The sequence below is a fragment of the Fukomys damarensis genome, unplaced genomic scaffold, assembly GCF_012274545.1.
Source record: "Fukomys damarensis isolate Sample0158 unplaced genomic scaffold, DMR_v1.0_HiC HiC_scaffold_11, whole genome shotgun sequence".
Taxonomy (NCBI): Eukaryota; Metazoa; Chordata; class Mammalia; order Rodentia; family Bathyergidae; genus Fukomys; species Fukomys damarensis.
This window is the reverse complement of record NW_022900923.1, coordinates 25,681,414-25,706,948: the sequence shown is the minus strand read 5'-3', so window position 1 is coordinate 25,706,948 and position 25,535 is coordinate 25,681,414. Positions and strand designations below refer to the sequence as shown.

Genomic DNA, 25,535 nt, shown 5'->3' with positions numbered 1-25,535 from the left:
GTGGCAGGGGAACAGGACAGCTGGAATGCAGAGAGATGTGCAAAACCCAGAGCCATGTCGGCTTTGTCCCAACTCAAGTTCCCCCACGGGGATGCCTTGCAACACATGTTCTGTTGAGAAGAGAGGTTGCAAACCAAGGGGTGATTGGAATAAATATCACTTATGGCTAACAAAACTTAAGTTTAAATTTATTATATTTTTTATGTTTGTCTTCCTGACCAGTCAACTACTAAGAAGGGCAAAGAATATGTCACTTCCGTACTGAGGTCTGGATCCCTGCCCTGGTACACAAGACAGATTCAATAAATACACTTTGGAAATATGGATGGAAGGATGGATAGTGCCTAGCTCAAGTATGACTGAGGACATTTTCTGCTACAGGGAGAGAGAGGATAAGATATTTTTAATATTTTAAAAGCAGGATTGAATTAGGGCTAACGAATCTTTTTGATAATTTCCCTTTTTCCAATCAATGCCCAAGTGACATTTTTTCCCCATCACTTTGAAATCCAAAAGTAAATACCTTTGCAGTGTTTGATTTGCTGGTTTAAAAAAAAAAATGCTTTAACAAAAATACCATCTCCAGGGCTGGGGATTTAGCTCAGTGGTTCAGTGGCCTGCCTCACAAGCACAAGGACCTGAGTTCGATCCCTGGTACCAAAAAAAAAAAAAAAAAAAATACCATCCCCAGGATGCCAAGGCATCATTATGAGAAAGGGTGTCACTCCCAGTCCTGGAGCATGAGTGTGGCAGTCACCAGCCAGCACTGCTGTTCCCGATGGACTAGGCCACGCTTGCAGGCCCTCAGTCCACCCCTGCTCACTTCTATCTTGCAAATGGAGTTCATGCTTGTGCAATGGGTAGTGAGTGGGAGGAACCCTGGTTGTAAAGAAGCCTACAGGGGACAACAGGAAGCTACAGGATCTTACTGGCCACAGTGTAACTGGACATCACTCTGTTCTGACATTAGGAAGAATCTTTAATGCCTGGGAGGAGTAAAACATGTTTCCTTTAGTCACATTATTCAAAGAATAATAACCATAAACCAGCAGCACTTGTCCAGGCTCCAGAACTGTTTCTAAATGTTCTGGGGCAAATGTCCGCATGGTAGTTTTTCCTTCCAACCAGTCTGCTGTGGGAGTCCAGGTCTTCCATCAGTCTCACACCCAATGCCATCTGACTCATTGCCCAGCGATATCAGGAAGCGAATATTACCAAACTGGTGCAGTAAGACAGCGAGGGGGCCTGATCTCAGGGGTGGGGTCAGTTGACCTGAGCACATCCATCAACTATGTTCAAATGTCCCCACCCCCCCCACCCACATGTGATGGCTCCCTGAGCCCTGAGGTCTGGATCCCAAGAACCTCCATCAAGTTCAGCTTCACTGCTGCTCCAGAGTCTGTGTATTATAGCAACCCGGGGGCAGGTTGTCCCTGATGTTCTCCAGGTTCTTCACATCAGCCAGAATCCCATCTATGCTTGTCTCCAGGAAGCGGAGGTGGCCGCTCTGTCGACGTGCCCTCTCCTCCAGCTCTGACATCAAGGGCCGCAGCTGGCTGTTAATCCGGGTCTTAGTTTGGAAAAGCTCCTGCTCCAGTAAGGACAGTCCCTCTTCATCCACACTGCCAGGCTGGTCTATTTTAGGGAGGCGGGAATGCATTAACATAGAAAATCTGTGGTTAGATCTTCTGGAACATATGAGTGCCCTTCTATACGCTTAACAAATTCCTGTTTTCACCTGCCCCAAGCAAATATATGTCATGAACTTTAAAGGCTTATTTTTTATTAGTTCATGTCTGCAGGACATAATGATTACATTTATTATGGCAAGTCAGTACATGTACATAAAGACTTATTTTAAATTATAATCTAGGAAAAGTCCAGAGAGTGTTAGCCTTGTTACTGTGCTATGAACAACTCAGTTCAAGAATCTGAGAGCCATAGTCCAGCAATATGAAGTGTGCAGTTCACCTTTCAGGTTAAGCCAATAGATCATGCTCTGAGAAGACGAAGACCGAAGGTCATAGGGGACTGAACACTACCCAAAGTGTCTGCCTAACACAGCTCACTCCTGTGATCAGAATCAACTCCAAATATGCTCTCTGAATCACCCCTAGGAAATAGCTTGCTGTTTTCTATTAGAAGGTCTCCAGAAACTGGCTGGGCGTCAGGATTTACAGAGGCCAAGGTATGCTTTGCTATTTGAGGGATGGATTACAGCTGTTAGAAAATGATGTAAGACTTAATTTTGGACTAAAACAGTGAGAATCTGGCTAGGTACCAGTATATTTCTAGTGTAAAGTGTAATCACATTTGTTCAGGTATGTTTTTACCCATAAACAATATAAAGCCAATGTTAGCATGAAGGGCATTTGGCCAGACCCATTTTGTTCAATTAAGTTTGAATTGACCTTGGTCAGTTCACACCCAAGATCACATATCTGAGCTGTGGAGAGAGTATTTGAGTGCATGAGATTGTTATACCTAGAGCAATTAATCAGTTATGTTTCCAGGCCTCAAGAGAGCACAGAGAGTACAAACACTATCATAACAAAAATGTTGAGCCAATGGACCTGCCCTTTGCCTGGGGACAGGGGAGAATTCAAGAATTTAAGGTTCTGCAACATTCAGGGATACTTAAATCAGCGTGGGAACAAAATAACCAAGTCCATGAGGAGGCAGCTTGAGCTACTAGAAAAGAATAGTAATGTTGAAAATAAAGAGATTTCAGTTTGAACCCTGTCTCCATAATTTCCATTTATTCCTCTGTGAATTAAAATAATACAAATAATAAACTCACCTCCTAGGACTATTATAAGACTTCAATTGCATGACATCATGGAAACACCTGGCATTGTACCTGACACATGGTAAATGCTTAATAGTTTCCACTGCACTTCTCTCTCTCTGCTTTCTTGTTTGTTTTTGTTTTGTTTTTTGAGACAGGGCCTCATTATGTAGTTGAGACTGACCTGCAACTCACTATGTAGCCCAGGCTGGTCTTGAACTCACAGCGATCCTCCTGCCTCAGCCTCCGGAGTACTGGGATTACAGGCATGCACCACCATGCCCGGCTCTTGCTTTCTTTTTAAAGGTTCCATTAATTTCATTACCATTTTGGAAATACTAAACATTGCTAATAAAATCTCACTTGAGGGAGTTATTTTGTGTCCTTAGGAGGTAGTTTACTTACTGGATCACAAAGTAGACTCATTAATATGACAACACGGGCAATATTGTCACCTCAGGGTGATGGTGACACCCTACAGAAAAATTGGATTTTAAAGTTGTTCTATTGAAGTAGAAAAATAGACCTAAGTCTTTTCCTGGACATAACCAGAATCTGTGGGCAAATCTGCACCTCCTCATCTAGTGCAGCCCTAGATTGATTAAACAAATGAGTCTTTGATATCAGCTTTACCTACATCAAGCGGTTTAATTAAATTCGGTTTTCTCTAGGAGTGACTGTACGGGGGAAACCTGATTCCTGCTATCAAAGCTATTCTACCCTAAAATTTTGCTTTGTCTTATGGACATAGGTCCATGATACTAGTGTCCTCGCATTTCTTCTAGGTCGTCTGCCCAGGCAGCTCCAGTTTCCCCAGTGGGTTACATCAAGGGATAACTTTGGTTTGAGGGGGAACAGACAGCAAAGTCAACAAGTAGTTCTTGACCTCGCAGACAAGGAGGATCTTCCTCCACATCTTCCCCATCACCTCTTCCTCCACTGCCTCTCAGTTTTCAATAGTATCCTAACTGACTTTCCTGTGCCTTCTGAATAATTCCCCCTTCAAACTTCCCTCCATTCAGCTGCCCTTATGAGCTTTCTAAATAGACAGTGCTCATCATATTTCTCTGCTTATAACTGCCCACTGGCTTCTCAGGATCAAGGCCAGACTCATTCACAGGACCCTCAAGCTGTCCAGTATCCTCTGAAGTTCCTGGAAGAGTACACTCTGTTCTTGACCCACAGACTTCCACATCTAAGTACAATAAGTTTTTCAATGACTCATCCCAGAGGTGGTAAAACAGAATGCAGAAACTATAACTACCCTGCCCAAAGTCTTTGGGTGTTGAAACAAAGCACATTTCTGGATACTCGAAGGGAAAGTTGAGATTCCCATTCCTCAGGGCTAGAAATAGCAAGTCTTCTGGGAAAAGACCTAGAGCAAGAGGCTGGAAGGTTGTAGAGATGCCACAGACCTATTAGGTGTAGGATGCTGTCCAATGAGTTGAGTGTGTCTTGGATTGTAACACCTGCATTCTTGGCTCTTGTATCAACTCTCTGGGCTTCTGTAATCACCTGCAGAAAAATAAGAGCAAACCTGTCTCAAAATGCTCTTTTCCTTCTTGGCAACTTGAAGGGCTCTCCCATGGAAAGGAGCAGTCTCTCTCACCATCTGCATCGCATCCATGTCTGTGTCAAACTCCAGCTCCTTCCTGGCCAGCTCTCCTTCCACCTCCCTCATTTCACTCTTTAGAGTGGCCAGTCCCTTTTCCATGGCCAAGGCCCCATCTGCTGTCACATTGGCCTCCAAGTTCAGACTCCCTATCTCCTGGGGGAAGAAAAGGAGCCAAGGACGGAAGAAGAGAGGGAAGTGAGACTCAAAAATATCCAAGAGACAAACGTAGAAAAATACAGCTGCAGCCTGGCCCTGATGGGCTAAGTTAAATGAACAACGAGAGAGTCAGACTGAGGACATACGCTTCCCAAGATCTGCCTCAAATGAGTTAATTCTGGGATATGTCTCTAAGAGTAAGAGGGCTTCACTGCATTCCTCTCATTCTGTGTTAACCAAATGTTGAACATAGGAGCCATTTGGAAAAACCAGAGGACCAGAAACTGGCATCACTCTGTCATGTTCCTTTGTTGCCATGGTCTTCTGAATGACTACTAGGATCCTCCAGACAGTGGAGTTTGGAGTGCAGAGAATGAATGGGCAATAGTGTTGAGTTTTTGTTTTTATAAGGATAAAGCTTATCCATATCTTGATCAAGAAATTATCATCAAGTATCAACCGGCAGGTGTCTTTATTCTAGAAATGATAAAAGGAAAGGTATAGGAAATTAGTATCTTTCCTCAAGGGACTTAAAATTAGAAATTATTTTTATGGGTCCCCAAGTGGTTTAAAAGTGAGGTCAAACTGTTCGGGTACTAACAGTTCCCTGTGAGCTTTCCACAGTTGCATAAGTTCTCTAGAAGCCATGCCTGATTAAGAGCTAAGAAGTTCTTCTCCAGCACAGAAGCATTCCTTCCACTGTAGCATTTAACATATGGGCTGTAAGTGCAGTTTGTCTAACTGCTGTTGCCCTGAGTGCTCCTCAAAGACAGGGTCTTCCTTAACTCCATACCTCCAGCACCAAGTACAGTGCACATACACCACACAAGACAGAGAGAAGAAGCCAGTGGAACTTAGACATGAGACATAGACTGGGCCAAAGGATCTAGTGCTCCACAATTTCACAATCTGGAATTGAAACAAGGATAGTTGTTCAGGTTGAACAGTATCCTTCTGAAGAGATTTGTTGAAATTGATCCTAACCCCAGTACATCAGAATGTGATTTACTTGGACACTGGTTTATTGAGCATATGAATAAGCTCCGATGAGGTCATACTGGAGTAGGCTGAGTCCTTTATCTGATGTGACTAATGTCCTTGTAAGAGGCAACAGAGACCTCGAGGGAAAACACCACAGTTTTACACAGATGAAGATTACAGTGATAGAGCTTCAAACCAAGGGATGCCAAGGATTGAGGACCACCACTGCGAGCAAGGAAGAGGCAAGACTCTCCCATGGAGCCTTCCGAGGGAGCACAGCCCTTTGATTTTGAATTTCTAGTCTCTAGAACTGACAGAATAATTTCTGTTGCTTTGAGCCATCTGGTTTGTGGTATTTTGTTAAGCAGTCCTAGAAAATGAATATAATCTACATAAAAACAGTCTTGGATGGTTCTCAGGGTTGTCCAAAAGGTAGCTGAGAACGGGCACGCTAGAGCATAGTCACTCCTGCCTGTGAATTAGCCCTTATGTGGACCAACAGGACTCTGAACCACAGGGGTCAAAATGAGCCCAGAGCTCTCTCTTCTCCCACACTAATGTTGTGTTTGGCACTGCTTATGCCCGCCCGCATCTTCGTCGTGCTTTACCTGCTCTATTGTGCCACTGATCTCCAGAGCCTCCCCTGCCGCACTCTTTGCCCTCTGGGCATCAGCAGCAGCACTCCCCAGGGCCCCTTCAGCTTGCTCCATCTTGTTACTGGCATCCACAACCTTCTGGCTGATGTAGGAAAGTCTCTTCATGGCCTCTTCAGCTTCTGCTTTTCTGTCTTCTACCTGTAGGTCAAACTCTGAAATGAAGGAAAGAAAAAACACTTCCATGAAGAATGTCATAAAAGAATTAAAAACTAACTTACACATGAGTGAAAGGGACTGGTGAAAACTTCCTAAAAGAGTATTATTACTGACTGAGGGTGAGGGAGTGTGGGAAGCTGTGACCGGAATTGCTCTCTTTATCTAAAAGAAAGCACTTGAAAAGAGGCTTTGGAGGGGCTGCAGTTAGTCCTTTCCTTAGAGAAACTGACTCTCAGCCTGCCCTTGATCCCTGCTAATGCAGAAGCATCAAAATGGACAAGAAACAAGTAGAATCTCTGAAACCCAAAGCTTGACACTAGAAGCTGCCAATGATAAGAGCCAGGGGTTTGGGTAGAATGGATAAGAGGAACGTTTTATGAAGAAAATCCCGACTTTAGGAAAGTTTCTCTGTTGTTTGTTAGTAAAGAATCCTAAAATTTAACCTTGACGCAGACCTCCTTCAATCTAGATACCATGACAAAGGTCACTGTGTCATCACCGCAGTAACCAGGTTACAAAAGAAAAGAAATAATACCTTTACAGTAGTGTATGTTGTATCTATGAGGGATATTTGAGATCTCTTAGTTTAATCTTTCCCCTTCAAAAAGCAAGATTTGTGGCCTGCCTTGCAAGGGCAAGGACCCGAGTTCAATCCCCGGTACCAAAAACCAAAACCAAAAACAAAAACAAAAAACAGTTTATTTTAAAAAAGGGCCGGGGATTTAGCTCAGTGGTTTGGTGGCCTGCCTTGCAAGCGCAAGGACCCGAGTTCAATCCCCAGTAACCCCCAAAAGAACAATTAAAAAAAAAAAAGCAAGATTTTACAGTCTATGGTGCAACCACTATGGAAATCAGTGTGGAGATTCCTCAAAAACTATAACTAGAGGTTTCATTTGACCCAGCTGTTCCCCTTCTTTGTATGTTCCCAAATGAGTTAAAAGCATCATACCACAGTGATATATGCCCACCCATGTTTATAGTGGTACAATCTGTAATAGTTAAATCTGGGAAATAATCCAAATGCCCATCTACTGGTGAATGGATAAAGAAGTTGTGGGCTTTTTTTTTAATACAATGGAATACTACTCAACCATAAAGAAGGATAGACTTGGGACATTCATAGCTAAATGGATGCACCTTGAGACCATACTCTTAAGTGAAATAAATCTGGCACATGTGTAAATACCGCATTGTTTCTGTGGTGTAAGAAACTGAAAGTGCAAACAAAACAAAATGTATCATAGATATTAATGGGAAGGGGAACTAAGGAGGGGGGCAGGAAAAAGGAAGAAAGGAAAAGAAAAACTGAGAAAGGAAGAAAAAAGTGGAAACAAAACTTTTGTCAATAAGAAGGGGTGGAGAGGTTGAAGGGAGGGAAGGGGAATGGAAAAAAAAAAGAACCAAGATACATCATGTAAGATACAAATTCCCTATGATGAATGTGATCGTTATGTATAACTAAAATGTGCCAATAAATTTAATTAATTAAAAAAAAGATTTTTATGGTCTAGAAAGGCCATGTGAGTTGCCTGCCTCATAGCAAGACTGCCTATTTACCTGGTCCCAAAGAGATGAGAACACAAGTCTTCTGACATTTAGTTCAATTTTCCCACTACCAAATGTTAAAAAGACTTTTTTCTTTAGAAAGATATTTGCTATGCATCTATTAATACCCCATATACCTACCACTTAAAGAGCTACGTGATGGTTCAAAGCAAATCAGTTTTGTTTCTATACCTTTAAAATACTCAAGTAATCTGAACCATGAAGCACTAACCTCTGAGGTTCTTTAGAATGTTTTCAACTTCATAAAAAGTAGCATTGCCCATACTTAGTGCTTCTTGGGCTCTGCTTTTAGCAAGGTTGGCACGAGAAAGCAGCTGATCTGATTTCTATAAATAGAACAAGATTAGAATAAGTGCATTCCTGCTGGCAAAATGACGCTGACACATTCTCCTCATGACAACAGAGCGCTGTGATTCAGTCTAGGGGTGCTGCAGCGAAGCCTCTACAACATGGGACAGAGCAAACTTTATCATGAACAGTCTTCAATGCTAGTCCACCATCAGTGACAGGAATAGTTTTGCAAGTCACAATTTCTCTAGACACTTACTGAAGCCAAGCTAGTACACAGACCAAAATTAGATCTCAGAGGCTTAGGTCTTATTCCCATTGCTGGGTGGAGCTAATTACACTGAGATCCGAGACTCAATTGCTCCCTCTATAAACAGCAGACCTTCCATGACCCTCAGAGAGCTTTTGAGGCTTCTCTTTCCCATATTCCTTTAGACGGCAAATATACACTGTATGCTTGTTGATTGAACAAGTTAACAAACGGGTACCTGTCTCTCGTTCTTTCCGTCCTGTAAGAGCTTCTGGGTTTCTTTTGCCCAGTTTCCCAGATTGCTTTGCACACGCTTGAACTTATCTGTATGCCTGGTCACCAGGCTTGACAGAGAATCAGCTTTCTGTTGAATCCTCTTCGCTTCTACCTGTGGACCCAAAGATACAGGTGAGTCTGACTTTCTGCTCATCAGTCACCAATAAGAACTTTTAGGAGCTGACATCTTTGTATGAAAACAGAAAAACCCTTAAAAAGCCAAAAAAAAAAAAAAAAAAAAAAAAAAAAAAAAAAAAGGTCTCTAGCCATCCAGCCTCCATGCCTGACAGAAATAAAGCAACATGCCCAGTGAAGTTAGGCAACAGGGCCTCCAAGCACCAATTAGGTTTTATCTTTGTTCTTTTCTTGTTGTTGTTGGTTTTTTTTAATTACGTACTAGCTTACATATCTGTGGGAAAAAGTGTCCATGAAAATTACTGTGAGTGCTTTTTCCTATAGAGTAAAAAATGTTCACAGAAATAGAATCTACTTAATCTATTGTTTGGCATAGTGAAGAGAAAATTAAGGCAGAAACAATTCAAATCTCTTGATACCAAATATCTTCTCATCGGCTGCACATACAGATGGAGCAAACTATAATAACTTCCCATAGATTTCAACAGCCCCAGCATTAAGGAAGAGATATAAAACTTTGGCCTACTAAGAGGTTGACAATGAAGAGACCTCTGCAGAGATTAGGACTGGAGTTTAAGAACAAAAAAGTGAATAATAAAAGGATGAATATTTCTCCTAGCCTATAGCAATGAGTCAATACTATGGTTTGAGCATGAGTAGGGTTCCTCCCAGGGAGATGCTACTGGTAGGTGGTGAAGCCTTAGGGAGAGGGATCATAAGGGAAGGTCCTTAGATCACTGGTGTTTGAAGTCAATTTGTGCCCTTAAAAAGAATTGTGCAACCCTGCCATTCTCTTCTCTCTCTATTCCTTGATCAGGATGTGAGCGTTTTCTCTGACACAGCTCCCAACCATTGCCATCTTCCACCCTTGCCAGAAATGAGCCAATGCAGATGCCGACGGCACGCATTTCCAAAGCCATGAGCTCAATAACTTCTTTTTCTTGATAAAGCACACAGGATGGGCGCCCTTACCTGAAACGTCTGATCATTGGCTCCCTGAAGCTGAGATACTGAATCCAGAAGGCGAAGACTATGCTGATAAGACCGATCTGCTTCAGTGTCAGCCTGAGTGGCCTCCCCTGACAACTGCTGGGCCAGGGACTTGGTTTTCTCCAGTCTGTGGGGAGGAGGGGCGATGATGAATAAAAAGGAAAAGGTCTTGAGAATTTACTATTGATAGAAGCAAAAACTCATCCTCCTGCTTTAAAAGTATGTAGTTGAAATAACAAGAAGAACCAAGGAAGGTCATGTCAGGTAGGTGACTCTCTTCCCAATACAAACATATCCTTATAGTTTATACAGTAGAATCAGAAAAAGGCATCTCAAACTTCCCAATTCCTGATAATATAATACATATTATTCTTATATTATTTATAATGTCAGATGAGTTTACATACACCCTTCAAACACTACAGAGGGTAACCATCTCTCCAAGAATTGTGATCATTCAATAAAAGTATAAACTGCACTTAGATTAATCATCTGCTTTTCCTCCAGTCTTAAAGAAATTTGCTTTGCCCAAAATATTATCTTCATTCTCTTCTCACTGCAATTAACATTAGGAATAGCATACATTTAAAAAAAAAAAAAAACATGGTGCATTATGCCCTAGGAAAATTTAGGTTTTGTGGTGCAATGAGGACCCATTGAAACATACTTTCCCATAAGTCCTTGTATTGCACGGTTGTCATTGAGGTCACTACCAACAGCTTCACTCAAAGCCTTGCCAGCCAGTGATATTGCTTGTTTGGAATAATCCTCAGTTTTCTTTACCAGTTGCTCCATGTTCCTGGCTGACTCAACATGGCTGAAAGGATTAAAAACAAAGAATTTCCATAGCAAAAAACTTCCTTATGGATTTTCATGTAAATAAAGAGAGAAGAGTATGGGAACTGATTGGCTCAGAAAACCCAACAGAACTGATTCAGATTGGATAGAATTAGAGGAACTATCAAGAATCAGGTGTGCTGGAGGATAAACCTCAGGTCATAGATCTATGGTGGTCTTTTATGATACACTCAGTGAAGGAGACGGGCTCAAGGTGACAAAACACTGTGCCTGTTTACTACAGGAAGAAGCCCCTAAGATTTATTTCATCCATGGTCCAACTTCCTACTCTCTTTCATTGCAATTCTAAAATGGATCCACAGCCAGGGGAACAAAGTCTGTTAAAAAAAAAAAAAAAAGTTCCTTATAAACTTCTGTACTCCTGGTTTTAGGAAGTGATATTTTAAAAAACAACAAAACACAGGCTCAGGAGGCAGGCCGTGCTAAAAAAAAAACACAGCCCCTTTCACTGACTGAATTCCATTTGGGATTAACAGAGCCTGCCACCCTGCTGAGCACCCTGCTACAAGCAAGCCTCTTAAACATGATTGGATTTATATTCAGAGGCAAAGACCAAAAGAGCAGCCATTTACCACTGGGTCCTGTGGAGCTGGCTTCCAGGAAGAAGTCTCCCTTCTACACACTTGCCCTCCCCACCCCCTCTTCTCCAGGCTAGCAAGCTACTTGTTTCTACTTGTTCCCAGACTTGGTTTGGGAGGCTAGGAGTCCTTAAAAGCTGCAGAACATCCTTTTCCAGAGACTGCAGAACGTCCTTTCCCAAAGGCTGATTTATTTCATGTGACCCAAGGGATTACATCTGACATGCACCAAGGCCATACTGTGAGTCACAGAGAAATCCAGGGATGAAAGGCCACTACCTCCACCTCCTGCCATATAACTCTGCCCAGTGACTTATACTAAAAGCAAGTGGCTGAAAAATGACTTCAAGGGCCAGGGATTTAGCTCAGGGGTTCTGCTGCCTGCCTCACAAGTGCAAGGTCATGAGTTCGATCCCTGGCACCACAAAAAAAAACAGACTTCAAGACGGGATGACTTATATGAGCACAGAGGGAATGACTCTGGCACTTGGGTCCTGAATATCCTATAGCCTTGTTCAGGTTTGCCTTACAGAGATGGACTAGATCAGAGGTGCCTTCTAATGCTGCTTACCTGTCTGCCAGCCTCATGGCCTCCTGAGCCAGATTTTTAAAGCCATTTGGTCCCACATACTGGTCAGAGCGAGGAATGTCCTGTGGCAAAAGAAGAACTGATGAAGGCTTTGCACTTGGCCATGGAGCCTAACTATGCAAGTATGGTTTAAATATTAGCACCGCTTGTCATTAGCCACACAGGATCCCACACCCTGATTCATCAATTCCCCATTCACTACAATTACTCCATTTAAAAAAGCAGGAATAGAGAAGAGCAAAGCACAAATCCAGGCTTTTAAAAAGTCTGTAGAAAGATACAGATGTATTAAAAATATATAAATGTAGTTGAGCACGCTGGTACACTCTTGTGATATCGGCACTGCTGGAGGCTGGGGTAGGAGGACCACAAGAATGAGCATAGCCTGAGGAACTCAGTGATTTAGTGAGACCTTGTCTGAAAATAAAAAAAATAAATAAATAAGGGCCAGGGATTTAGCTCAGTGGTTCTGCCGCCTGCCTCACAAGTGCAAAGTCCCCACTTTGATTCCCAGTACCAAAAAAATAAAAATAAAAAATAAAAAAAGACTGGAGATGTAGCCCAGTCTGAAGGTCCTGGTTTAATCCCCAGTACTGAGGGAAGAAAGAATATATATATATACATGGACATATAAATATAAACAAATTTATGTATTTAAAGCCCAGTAACATCGAGTTTAACAGTAGTCATGGTACCAGTGGGAATTTTAAATTTTCTGCATTTTCTACAATAACATTTTTATAATAAGGGAAAAATCAATATACATTTTAAATGTGCATTCTTTATCATATTATCTAGTTTTGAGTTTCCTTTCTTCATTTCCTATCTATACACTTACATTATTGTCACCAGAGACTTCTTTATCCAATGATAAAAGAGGACTCAATGAACTCTCTCCCTCCTATCACACTACAAACCGCATCATTAGGAAAATCATGCTGGCAACAATTTTTTCTTTCCATTTTCAGAGCTCCCGTATGTCTCATTGGGCTACTTCCTGCCTTCTTTCCTTCTTTCTTTCCTTCCTTCCCTTCTCAAACATTTATTCATTCCCCTGCCCATTCACTCATTTAGACAGCAGGCGTTTGCAACGGCCCCACTGTGGGCTGAGAATACAAATTGAACAAAACTAAATCCTCCAGAAAGAAGGAAAGACAGAGTCAAGTGGAGGACATGGTTAGAAAGAAATGAACTAGGGGCCAGGGACTTACTTAGCTCAGCGGTTCCAGTGCCTGCCTTGCCAGCGCAAGGGCTGGAGTTCAATCCCCAGTAAAAAAAAAAAAAAAAAAAAAGAAAAAAGAAAGAAATGAACTAGAAAGGAGAGCATCAAATAGGAAATTTCAGGCCAAAGATATACAGAATAGATTTGATTTTTACAAGGAAGGGAAGTCCAACTTCCTGCCAAATAGACCAAAAACCCTGAGAGGCAGAAAGTTACCCAGTGAGATCTACAGGTGAGTATCTGAACACGGCAGTGATTTTCAATGCCATCACCCCTACCGAGTTGCTCAGGGAAGCTTCATTTTCGGCTAGGCTCAGGCGCATCTGCGCAATGAGCCTGCGAGTATCCTGAACTCGGTTCTGATACTGACTGCCCAGGGCCTGAACCCTTTCCGCAGTCATCTTGAGGTCATCCAGGCGGCTCCGGTAGTTGTTCTCTTGGTCCCTTGCCTTGGCCAACTGGAGACTGAGAGATCTACTAGCATCTGGGCACAAAGAAGAAAAAGGAGGCTGAGAACTTTCCGGGGCAGTGCAGAGTTATCTCAAGTGATCGGGGGCTGACTGCTCGTGGCAAATGGTAAAACCCATGGGCGAGTAGATGCACTGCTCTTTCACCTCCACCATTCAGGTCCAGGGGACCATCACAGACACTCCTTCCACCTGGGCAAGGGTCGCTGGAGACGTCTGCTGAACCGATGTCCACAGAAAATTCTGGGGTGTGCTGCAGCGATTCTACCCAGGACAGGACCCCTCTCCTGCCTGAAGGGAAGCTGGCTCTCCTCACCTTCTGAAATCTGGGCTTCTCTCAGAATATCCTGAAGGGTCTGTTCAGCCTGCTGCAGCCTGCCTTCCAGCTCTGAATTGGGTACTAGGCCATCACCACCCTGGGCCTTTGAAATCAAGTCCTCCAGGCCCTGAAGCTGCTCCATAAACAGAGCCATCTGAAAGAAAATCAGAACAGAGGATAAAGACCTCAGCCCAATACCAGGTACCCAGGAGACAGAGCCTGAAAGGCCAGAAATGCTGGATATGTCATGGTGGTTGAAAGTTTACAGCCTGTATAAATCCTGGCCCTACTGCTCTCCCTGTGGGGTCTTGGGCAAGCTATTTATCTAGGAAGTGGAGATGATAAACACACTAATACTATCTCACAGAGTTATGACTTGCACTAAACGAGTTAATATTTGTAAAGCGTTTAATATAAAGCCTGGCACTGAGAAAGTGCTATAAATCTTGCTAAATAGAGACACTTAAAAAACAGATGGAGTGTCTTCTACATTTGAAATTATGTTGGGATCTTTTTATCGCCTCATACCAAAAAAATAATTATTAATAATGTCAACAACATCAAGTCTGCTTTTCTCTGGACTATATGTGAGAAATTTCTGAAAGTCATTCTTGCTGGGACAGCCTTGACCCCTTCTGGAGTACACAAATATTTTACGTGTGTATATTTTTCTGCATTTATTTCACAAGGACGTCATCTGGGGAAAAAAATTTTAGACAAAAAGGGCACATTATAGTGGCAAGAGCACTGGACTCAGAGAGTCTAGGGGACAGAGTGACCTTCCCAATTTCACCTGGCCATACCACTTTAATTTCAAGGACTTTATTTGACTAGCAAAAGCTGAGATCAAATATTTTCTCTTTCAATTTGACCAAGCTTTCATGAGGACCAAACACGATGTTGTCTACAAGAGGGGGTCTGAGAATGGCATGTGAAGGGAAATAAATATTATCATTACTATAAGGAATTTTTTTTTACAATAAGTTTTAAAGAGACAGTAACCTCCCATCCCCAGGAGACAGGTGTGGGGTGTCCTCACTGAGACAGAATCGCCCAGGGGACACTTACAGATCTGAGTCTGGGTGGGTGGGAGGTGGTAAGGAGAGGAAGGCCTACCTGAGTGTTCACTTGACCATAGCAAGCTGGACAGTTGAGTAATGCTCCCTGCTCACAGTTGAGGCCACCAAATCCTGGCTTGCAAACACAGCTGCCATCACTCCGACACTCTCCAGGCTGCGAACCCATAGGGTTGCAGTAGCAAGCTAGAGAAGAGAGAGACAAATGGAGAATTCATATCCATCTCATCCCAGAAACTGGGAGGCATAGCAAGGATATAAAAGCAAGAAGAGCAAGCCACAGTGGCAAAACCCTTTCTTTGCCCTTGTCACTCACCCTGTGTCAGAGTCCTCCCTTGGCAATGCCTCCAGCACATTCCTGACACAGGTCAGCCTCAGGACTCACCTACCTGTTTATTTAGTGTGTATGGATGAAAAGATATCACAACAGTTCATCTTTTTTTTCTTCTCATTAAACTGTAAGCCTGGTGAATTTTCTGCCGGCACTCAGGCTTTGCTTACAAGGTGAACCTCATTTCTTTGGCCTATTGTGTGCCAGAGGTAAACATCTCCCTTGGTTTAACAGATAAGAAATGGGAGCTCAAAGAGGTTGAATAATTTGCCCAACCATTCTACAGCAAATAAATGGGAAGCCGCAATGGGGGCTGAGAAAGCAAGACTGTTTTCCTTCTGCTCTGTTGCCTTTGATGTAGGAAACTCAATAAGAAAGCAGCACCGTTATTGATTCAATCAAATTTATTGTTTACTTAGTGTGTGTTAGGTTGTCTTAAGAGTCAAAGATGTAACAGTGGGTGAGACAGTAATATAATGATCACAGTGATTCTCTAGGATGCTTGATCTTTGTGTTCACAAAACACTGATCTTGCGTGTAAGTGCACCGTCATTATTTGCATACATATTTATGTATCTTCCTTATTAGCATATAAGTTCTTTGGGTGCTGGGACTGATTTGTTTATCATTGTAACTTTAGTAGCTGGGTCCACACTATGCACATGGTAGGTGCTTCAGAATGAAGAAATATATGTGCTAAACCAGACGTGGCACACATCAGTAATCCTAAGACACTGGGAGGGTGAGTCAGGAGAATCAGGAGTTAAAGCCCAGCCTGGGCAACTTAAGGTCTTCATGAGATCTTGATCATGATGTAGCTCCATGCAAAGGCCTTGGGTTCAACTCCAAGTATGGCAAAAAAGAAAGGAAATAAATAGTCTAAAGCCGCAAAATCTCTATTAATGACATCTTATAGCTGGAAGTATGCAGAGTTTACAGTATGCTTTCTTATCTTCCATTTTGTTTGATCTTTGCAACTATTTTAAGTTAAATACTTCACACCTGTGTGGAATCATTGGCATAATCAGCACAATTCAATAGGTATGTTACAAAACTGGGCTTGAGCTCAGTACTGAGAAAAGAGCAGAGTATGAGGACCGATCTGCACACTTACGCTTTGATCTGGAGCAGCCCTTAGGAAGGCTTCATGATAGCTGCTGCTTTGAAGTGGGGTCTCCTTTGGAGAACTTTCAATATTATCTTCTATGCATTAATTACACTCACTTCCTGAGAGGGTCTCTTAAGCTTCATTATAGCCCACTCCCCTCCCTGTTTAAGTTTGCTTAGGCTGAGCCTGGAGTCGTTTATTACTGTTCTATAGCAGCTCTGGCACCCACTCTCCTGCCTATTTCCCTTTGGATTGGGCATGGGCGGTCACTGCATTTTATCTGCTCTTCCACTTAGACATGTCAACCTGACCTTTTTTCACTTTACCCACCCAGCTTTCACCATGTGAAAGCTTCCAGCCATGTCTTCTAGAGTCCTGTGCAGGGGAAACTGTCAAGGCCTTTGACAGGTGAAAGATGCAGGCTGTTCGTAGGCTAGTTTAGCCAGAGAACTAAAGTTGCATCATTATATTAACTGCCCTTGCCTTGCCTTTGCTTACACATGTACACACTATCAAGCTTATATATGCACGTGCACACACACACACACACACACACACCCCGATGCAGCTTGTCTGGGATGTACTCCTACCTCGACACTTGTTGGCTGGATTGGGAGCCAATGGGTCTCCAAAGTAGCCTTCTTTGCACTGGTCACAGTTGAAACCTGCTGTGTTGTGGATACACTTCAAACACCTTCCTGTCAGCCTGTCACAGTTTCCAGAGGCACTGGGGTCCACATTGTTGCTGCACTGACAGGGCTGACAAGGCCTCACCGGGCCATGTTCCCCAAAGGGGTCCCCAAAGTAGCCATCAGCACAGAGCTCACAGCGGGCACCTGGGAAGAAACAGGAACAAATGGCCCAGCCATCAACACTGGCAGCAGGACCAGACACAGATACCCCCTAGAAGAGCCAGGGAAATGCGCTTTCCCCAGGACCCCAAAACGATGCCCTCAGGAGCAGGTGAACATGGCAGGAATTGGTGCTATTAGTCCATGGTCACCTCGCATTTTAGAGCACAGCACTCCACTAGGAGGCCTGACTAGCTCATTGGGAAAATACTAGCAGCAACACAGAAGTGGTGAGGTTTTGAGCAATGAGCAGTTACTGAAGAATGAATTCTTTTAGATTGACTGGCAGAGAGATGTGACATCCAAGAGGTCACTACATTTTCCTTCTTTGAGTCATTAAAAAAATAATTAAATTGCTTTTCTTCCTTTCCATTTTTTTCTTTGGAATGAGGCTTTTCTAGATAAGATGGGAGAGGAATTGGAAAAAAAGTAATAGCAAGATACATTACATACAGGTACAAATTCCCTATGAATGTGATCATTATGTATATCTAAACTGTACTGATAAAATTATTTTTTTTAAATTAAACCATTTGATCAGGAAACTTCATCTCCTAATTGCAAACCTTCCAAAATAGTGTTAGTTGTTTCTTCTCGTAATTGTGCAGTCTCTCCCTGCTCAGTCCACCTCACCCCTTTAGAACAAGCACATTTGGATTAATCTGAAGTGATTATAATTTCCTAGGAATTGCTTGGGACGAGAGCTGTTGACATGCATCCCAGCATCAGGAGAGGAAGAAGCTGGCTACAGAGCAGGCCAGCGGCCTTACCAGTGACCCCAGTGGGGCAGTTGTTGCACACCACTTCCTCTGTCTCCGGCATCACGGAGCAGCTGAACCCATTGTGACAGGGGCACGGCTTACAGCTGCGGGGGTCGTGCGGATCATTGTAGAAACCAATGGGACAGTCAGCACACTCGATTTCGGGATTTTCATCCCCTGAATAACAATCTCCTGGGAGGCAGGAGAATGGAGAGGCAGAGAAATGAGCAGTCAGACTATACGCTTCCTTCAGTAAGGATGGTGTGAGGGGATCAGGGTGCAGAAACCTTCCTTTCTGAAGCTTCTTCCAGTTCTCAGCATCTTCATCCCTACCTTTGTACCAGTTTTGAAGACTGTCTAGATTCTGAATCTCATCCTCCATCTTCTGTGAAGTGGACACACTCCTTCTTTACTATGCATGAGTTAACACTGTTTAACACCATTTGTTGGCCATTCATTTTAGACCCTGACTTGCCTTTGATCTCCCCAAACAAATCTTGCAACTCGACACCAATGCCCCCCCACAGCTTGCACTGAACCGTGACAGTCATTTCCTGCAACCTAGCACCTTTCTCACAACTTGTGGCATTTCCATAATGAGGAGGACCGAATGTAACAAGGCACTGTGTCCAGCTTCCCTGACTGCAGCCCTACTCACCCTCATCCTTCCCATCTAGGAAATGAGATCAAGCGCGATATTTCTTACTCAAATCTACCTTTCCACAGGTGAGCCTGGTCACCTGCCTGCACCCCAGCCACCTGGTCCAGGTGTCATTTCACTTACCTGTGTCTGGATCACAGGCCCCTCCCCCTTGGCAGTTACATGGAATGCAGGTGCCAAAAGGCCCCAGTCTTGCTGAATCTCTTTTGTAGCCAGAAGCACAGTCCTGGCAGAACTGCCCCTTGTACCCAACAGGACATATACAATGTTCAACCCAGGGTGCTGGGGCTCCAGAGACGGGCCGGGCCGAAATCAGGATCACGTTGTCAATATATCCAGTATCTGCAATAGAGAGAACAGGTTAGAAGAAGCAAGTGGTAAGGCCTAAGCAACTGTATTGGATTTTATTTTGTTAACTCCCTAACACGCAGTATCCACACATTGAGCCACATGAGAGTACAGCTCACAGCCCACAGAGGGACGGAGGACACATACTCTGGAGTCAGGAAAAGCAGCAGTACTAGTCTGCCTCCATCCTCACAGGCTGTGTGAATTGCGCAAATCACTTATTCTCTTCATGACTGCTTTTCTTCAACTGTAGAAGAGAACACTGGTATTTCCTCTGCTTGTTTTGATAGTTCTGTAGTACAGTACATGTCATAATGCACTGAGCACATTGTGCTAATAAACACTTTTTCTAATTTCTGCTTTATTTGCTCCATTAGTGACATGGAGATTGGTATAAGTGATAAAACTTTTAATAAACTCTCCTTTAAATAATTCCAATCTAAGCAATTTTTACTTCCTTCAAATAGTCAGCATTAGTAGAAATTCAGAGATTCTTTACTGAGGTAGCATCATTCAGTATTTGGTGCTGACCCCTTTTTAGACAAACATTTCTTCTAGAATATAAAAATTCAGACTCTCAAGTGAAAGCCATCAACTAATTTTTCTATTTGTTTGGAGACCACCACCACCTCAGACGGCTGAAGCAAATTAAACTAAAACCCAAGAGGAGAACTTCGTTTCTCCTATTCCCTTACTGTACTCTCCGTACGTAGCTCGAATCCAGAGGGCTGTGAGGTTTCGCAGTAATCTTCGAAACTCAAAATAACTCAGCTGGGGGCTCCAGTTACTGCTTGGATGTTCATTTAATCTGTGTAATTGAAAATTTAAAAAAATTAAAACACAACCCAGATTACATTGCTAACTGATACAAATTACACCTGAGAATGTGAGAACAACTACGCCTGCTGGCTACCCTACCAGAAGGGGATGAAGGACTGTTAGCTTCCTCTGCGTAGGCACAGACTTGGAGCTTTCTCTCTGAAAAGGAAGGCTAAAGCCCATGGAACTCAGGGAGGGCACACCAGAGTGGAAAGCCTGGCTCCACAGGTCATGCCATCTCAGGTAATGCTGTATCCTTGGCCATGCACAATCTAATGTTAGTTCACATCCTCTAGAGCTACCATTCATTTGGGTTTTGTTCTTGAAATGATTTATCATGTGAGCACATTTCACTTTGCAAAACACGGTTTCTATCTTCTACATTGCCCACATCTAATACTTCTTAAAGGGTGTTTTTGTGCCACGATATCACTAGCCCTTGAGCTATTCTTTTAAATGTTGTTTTGTTTTTTACTTAAAAATTGCTTCCAGCAACAACCCTACTCTTTTCATTTCATTTTATTAGAAGGTGACTGTGCCAGGTGACTCGGATTAAACATGGTGTGATACCTAGGAAGAGGTGATCGGTATCCAGCCAGAGGAGCTGGTGGACAAACAAGCAGTTCTGACTCAATACAGTCAGTGCTATTACACACGTGTGCACAGAATTCCACAGAGGCATGCAGGTGACTACAGTTTTCCTGGGATTCTGTGGCAAATACAAAGGAAGAACACATAAGCTGAATCTCAGAGTTAGTCCTCCAAGCCAAGAAAGTGGCAATGAATATTTCATGAAGAACGTTGCATGTATCATTAGGATAAGTGTATCATTAGGTTAAGCAACACGTAGTTATTCAAGTGCCCACCTTGTGTGTGTACCGTGAGTCTTCCTTTCTCCACTCATTTTACCTTTGATTTAGGTTAGGCCCTGTGCATCCTTTGGGTTCTATCCTCACTTGAACCACTGTAAACATTTTCCAATGGTCCAGCTAAGGATCTACTTGAACTGTCCTCCGGTGCTGATCTTCCAATGGCTACACCTAGCCTCACATCTGACCATCATACTTCTCAATTTATAATCTCCCAGTGGCTTTCCCTCACCTTTTCCATCATCGTCTTTCTGGCATGGACAAGATCTAAGCATCTTGGCACGGCACACAAGGCCACTGTCCTTTTCCAGTCTTTTCTATCTCATCTGCCCACGTCCCCTGTATATGCTGCATTCCAACCATAAATATTGGTTCTCGTTTATATTAAGCCTTCCTAAATGTCCACATAAATTCAAATGACCTTTCCTCTAGATTTGCATCTGTCCATTCTCAGCCCACATGCTGCCTTCTTTCTAAAGCTTTCCTTGACTCCTCCAGGCAGAATGAGGCTCTTTTCAAGACCCCGTGAACATGTTCCACTATAAAAGCAGTTATTGTTTTCCATTATGCTTATTTTTATGTTATATATCCCACTAGAGTGTGAGCTCTTATCGGACAAATACCATGTCTCATCTTTCTTTCATCACCTCTAATGCAATACTGAACTTAGTAAGCACAGCTTTCTTCCCCATCCTCTCTGAATACACCATTCAAAATCCCTACTGTATAGCAGCAGTCTCTACAGATACAAGGCCATTCTTGACCTCACCTGTCACTGTAGTCCTCTTCCCCACTTTCTGCTCTACTCATGCTTCACTACTAGGAATTTCTTAGCCCCACGAAACTCAAGCATGCCATTTCCTCTGCCTTGTTAACATTTCCCCCGCTCTTCACACTTGCAGTGTCTTCTTGGGAAGCGTCCCTCAGTCACTCAAATGCAAGTCAGTTGTGCCCACGTGTGTTCAAGACACCTGCGTCCACCCTCTCTCCATCCCTTGACAGTCCACTCTGCTATCATCTGTTTATTTGCTCTCCTATTAGCCTGTCAGCTGCTTAAGGGAAGGAACCATGTCCTGTTTCAGCGCATAATGCCATGCCCAGTAAGTAAAAGATGCTCAGAGTTCACCGAATGCATGAATCATGGCTAACAAGTGAATGAGGGACTTGGACTTCGGCCACAGTTTTCTCTATTTGCCCTATTTGTTGTCTCTCTTTTTACCTGAACGTGTAAGTCTTGGTGATTCCACAGGGCAGTATCTTCCCACGTGGAATCAATGGAGCTGTGATCTGCAGACCGGCACCTTGCAGGATCACATCGTGAGCAGATGAGTGTCTGCCTCCCCTGTCCACACGGTAGTCAAAAGACAGGCTTTGCCCGTAGCTCACCTGCTGATTCCCAAGGAATTTGGCTGCGAAATAGAATTTTTAGAAATATCACCTGTGCAGCTGAAAAGGCAAACACATGCAAGTTTGCATCGATGTGGGCTATTTCTGTGGGTATCTTATGTTACCCACCCACAGTCCTGCCCCAAACCACCCTAGCAGAAGCATCAGTGCCCAGCACTGGACAGGACTGCATCATTAGTGACAGAAATGCTAAAATGGCCTCATTAGAAGACAGATCCATCTGCTAGATGGGCCATAGCATGGCCCTTATGGCTGATATATAAAGATCCCAGGTAAATCAGCAATCGCACACATGCTATATACTGTTTCATAATTTACAGAATATTTTCACACACACCATCATATTTGATGGCAGTAATTCTTGAAGATTGGCATTCCCATTCCCAATTATTTGTTCAGACATCTGAAGTTCAGAGAGGTTAAAAGAACAACTTGGCAGGAATCCTTTATTGGCTAAGGATATCACCTAGGACTAGAATTCTAGCTAGAGCTTTTCTAGTTAGGCCCATATCACTGATATGTATATATATAATCCATAAATGTTTAGAGCTTTAAGAAATGCTTTGTTTTTCCATTTGCTTCTCAACAGATTCACATAATTCACTGTAGTTTTTGATTTCTTATCTCAGTGGGAGCCTAGAAACTTTCCATTTTATTAAAGGCAGCCCAGCCAGGCTCTGACCTCCGGGACATTCCCTTCTGTCCTAGAGTGCCACGTTGCAGTGACCCAGCTGACTCCTGGAAAGACTGCTGTCCTGAACACCAAGGTATGTGGATTTCATATTTTCTAACTCATTTTTTCTATCCTGACTTCCCAATCGCATAAACTGACTGCTGTAAGAAAAATTATCCCTCACATACCAGGAGCCACAAAAAAGACAGTGTCTCTTCGGGCTGAGGTGTACACATCCCGGTGACGCTGTGACCAATGGAGCTTTGCAGAAGACCCATTTCTTTGCACAGCCTTCCAGCCATCAACATCTGGAACACAGATAAAACCACTGTGCGTGAGAGACAAACCCGCATGGATCCATAGAGCTGAAGAAGGCCGGGCTTGTGTGCCAAGAAGGCCCGGGGTGAGCAGAAAGGGGCTTTCTGTGCTTGCACATTCCTTTAGTGTCCACAATTCCCCGTGGGCTTCTCTGCTTAGGTGTCCACTGCCCTGCTCCCAGCCCACTGCCGCTTTCACTTCTCATCTTTGGATCTGACTCTTGTGATGAGAGAGCATGTTTTCATCTGCTTGTGATTTGGATTTTTATTGTATTTACATAAACAAGGCCTGACCCCAGTGAGGTGAATGGCCCTAATATATTCAAACAGAAACTCAGCCTAACTGAAATAATATAAATTCCCAGTATTTTTATATTGTCTGTAACTTGGTGACTAATTTCAGATTAACTTATTTAATATGTGAAAAAGCAGTGTTACTAGTGGGTGTGGATCCTAGGGTCACTCTCATTAACCCCCAAATCCAAATGAATCATTCCTTTGTGTCTTTAGACATAATTTATTTATTTTGTTTGTTTCTTGTGGTACCAGGAAGTAAACTTGGGGCCTTGTGCATGCTGTGTCTCTGGCCCTTATTTAAAATTTGATTTTGAGATAGGCTCTTGCTAAACTGTCCAGGCTGAGCTTCAACTTGTGATCCTGCTGATTTAGCCTCTCAAGAGGCTGTGATTTTAGGTACGTGTCACTTTCCCTGGCTCTTTAGTGTTTTTTTGGTTTTCTGTTTTCTTCTAGTACTGGGGTTGACCCTAGGGCCTCATGTAAGCTAGGCAAGCTCTTTTTTTTTGTGTGTTTTTAAATGAGACACGGAAAGAAATACAGGAAGATACAAAGCTAGCCTCTTTTCAGTTATCTTAAAATCATTTATACACTGGTATGAATAAACTAGTCAACTATAACTCTTTCAAGACACCTAAGAGATGTATGGTATGGGGAGGAAAGAAAAAGAAAGAGCATGAAAAAAAGGATTTAAAATGTGTTGTGTACATGTACCAATCCCTCACAAGGAATATAAGCATTTTATGCTATATACATGTACTAATTTTTTAAGAAAAGACTATTTTAAAGAAAAAAACTACAAAGATGACTTGGCCATCCATCCTACAGATGGGGAGGTGGTTGTATGTGTAAGGCCTTCCCTGTACACACTAAAACTAAAGCCCTAGAGAATGGAGCACCATACCTCGCTGGAAGGTAGATGTGATCTTATGGACACTGTAGTCCGTGGAGCTGTGGCAGCTGGCTGAATGTCCATAGCAAAAACACTGGGTACAGCCCTCAGGATTTCCTGCATCCAGATGATAGTAACCAGGTCGACACCTGCAGCAATGTTTCAGAAATCAAGGTAATACTGCAGGTTATTACTTAGTCCAACAGAGAAAGCAGTGACTGACTCGGCCTCTTTTTATTTTCTCTCCCGCTCGGTCCTAATTTCCTGAGAAGAGAAGTGGCAAGTTTCACACAACCACCATTGCTGTGAACCTCATGGACAATCACAGTCCCACATGTGAAAGCTGTAGGAAGGGTCACAGTCTCTCCCTCGGGAAGCAGTACACACTTGCCTTGGTGGTCAGGAAAGTCAGTGACGAGCCCATCCTTGGTGATGGATGGAGGTCACCTGGGTGGGACAGGGAAGGGTGGGCCAACAATATGCAGAACAGCCCCAATCAGGAGTAAAGGTTTATCTAAAAGTGGGGACCAGGAAAGGCAAGGCTCCTGTCTTAACAGCGCAGCTGATCCACAGGACGGCTAGGCATTGATCACCATCCCTGCTCCTCATACCTGGGCTCTGGCCCATAGGAGAAAGGGCAGAAAGGGATGGCCAGAGAAACTCTACATAGCATAATGCACCTCTGCTCCCAGCACAATCCTACCAGAAGCTTCCCTGAGGACTAATGCTAAGCGAGTCTTAGCAGCGGGGGCATCCGGGAAGAGGGCAAGGATAGCTGGGGAGGACAGGTTTTATGTCTGTTTAAGTTAACTACCTCTTTGTACATGACGGTTTTGCTAATCATTTATTTGGCACTTATGTTGCTCTCTTATTCAATCCTCCCTACAATCCTATGATATGGGAAGTGTTATTTCCAATTTTCCTAGATGAGGAGACCCATGAGGTTAAGAAATTTGTCTGTGGTCATATTGGCAAGTGCTAAGGCAAGATTCACACTCATGTCCCTCTGATTCCAAATTATGTATTCTAAGCTGCTGGAGCATCAAGTACCAGGGTATGTTCATTGTGAATAGCACAAAAAAGCAGGCCAAAAGCACTAGGGTTATTTTTTCCCCTCTAAGAACAAGGGTTTAAAAAATTCAATATGGGCCAGGAATTTAGCTCAATGGTGCTGCCACCTGCCTTGCAAGTGCAGGTCCTGTGTTCAATACCTAGTACCACCAAAAAAAAAAAAAAAA

General features: G+C 43.1%; 1 protein-coding gene across 1 annotated transcript in view; it reads right to left on the bottom strand.

Moving 5' to 3' along the window:
• Positions 1-1,341: 1,341 nt before the first annotated feature.
• Positions 1,342-25,535, bottom strand: part of Lamc2 (laminin subunit gamma 2) — a 56,257-nt gene continuing 32,063 nt past the window's right edge. Inside the window, exons 6-24 of the mRNA XM_010640548.2 lie at positions 24,310-24,446; positions 22,983-23,102; positions 21,934-22,123; positions 19,722-19,834; positions 18,802-19,020; positions 18,027-18,209; positions 16,996-17,241; positions 15,007-15,152; positions 13,888-14,044; positions 13,383-13,588; positions 11,865-11,944; positions 10,525-10,674; positions 9,840-9,984; positions 8,695-8,844; positions 8,130-8,244; positions 6,149-6,348; positions 4,398-4,556; positions 4,204-4,303; positions 1,342-1,635 (exon numbers count right to left, since the gene is read on the bottom strand). Coding sequence (XP_010638850.1) covers positions 1,382-1,635; positions 4,204-4,303; positions 4,398-4,556; positions 6,149-6,348; positions 8,130-8,244; positions 8,695-8,844; positions 9,840-9,984; positions 10,525-10,674; positions 11,865-11,944; positions 13,383-13,588; positions 13,888-14,044; positions 15,007-15,152; positions 16,996-17,241; positions 18,027-18,209; positions 18,802-19,020; positions 19,722-19,834; positions 21,934-22,123; positions 22,983-23,102; positions 24,310-24,446 — 3,070 coding nt within the window. The 3' untranslated portion in view covers positions 1,342-1,381. The remainder of the gene's footprint in view (positions 1,636-4,203; positions 4,304-4,397; positions 4,557-6,148; positions 6,349-8,129; positions 8,245-8,694; positions 8,845-9,839; positions 9,985-10,524; positions 10,675-11,864; positions 11,945-13,382; positions 13,589-13,887; positions 14,045-15,006; positions 15,153-16,995; positions 17,242-18,026; positions 18,210-18,801; positions 19,021-19,721; positions 19,835-21,933; positions 22,124-22,982; positions 23,103-24,309; positions 24,447-25,535) is intronic.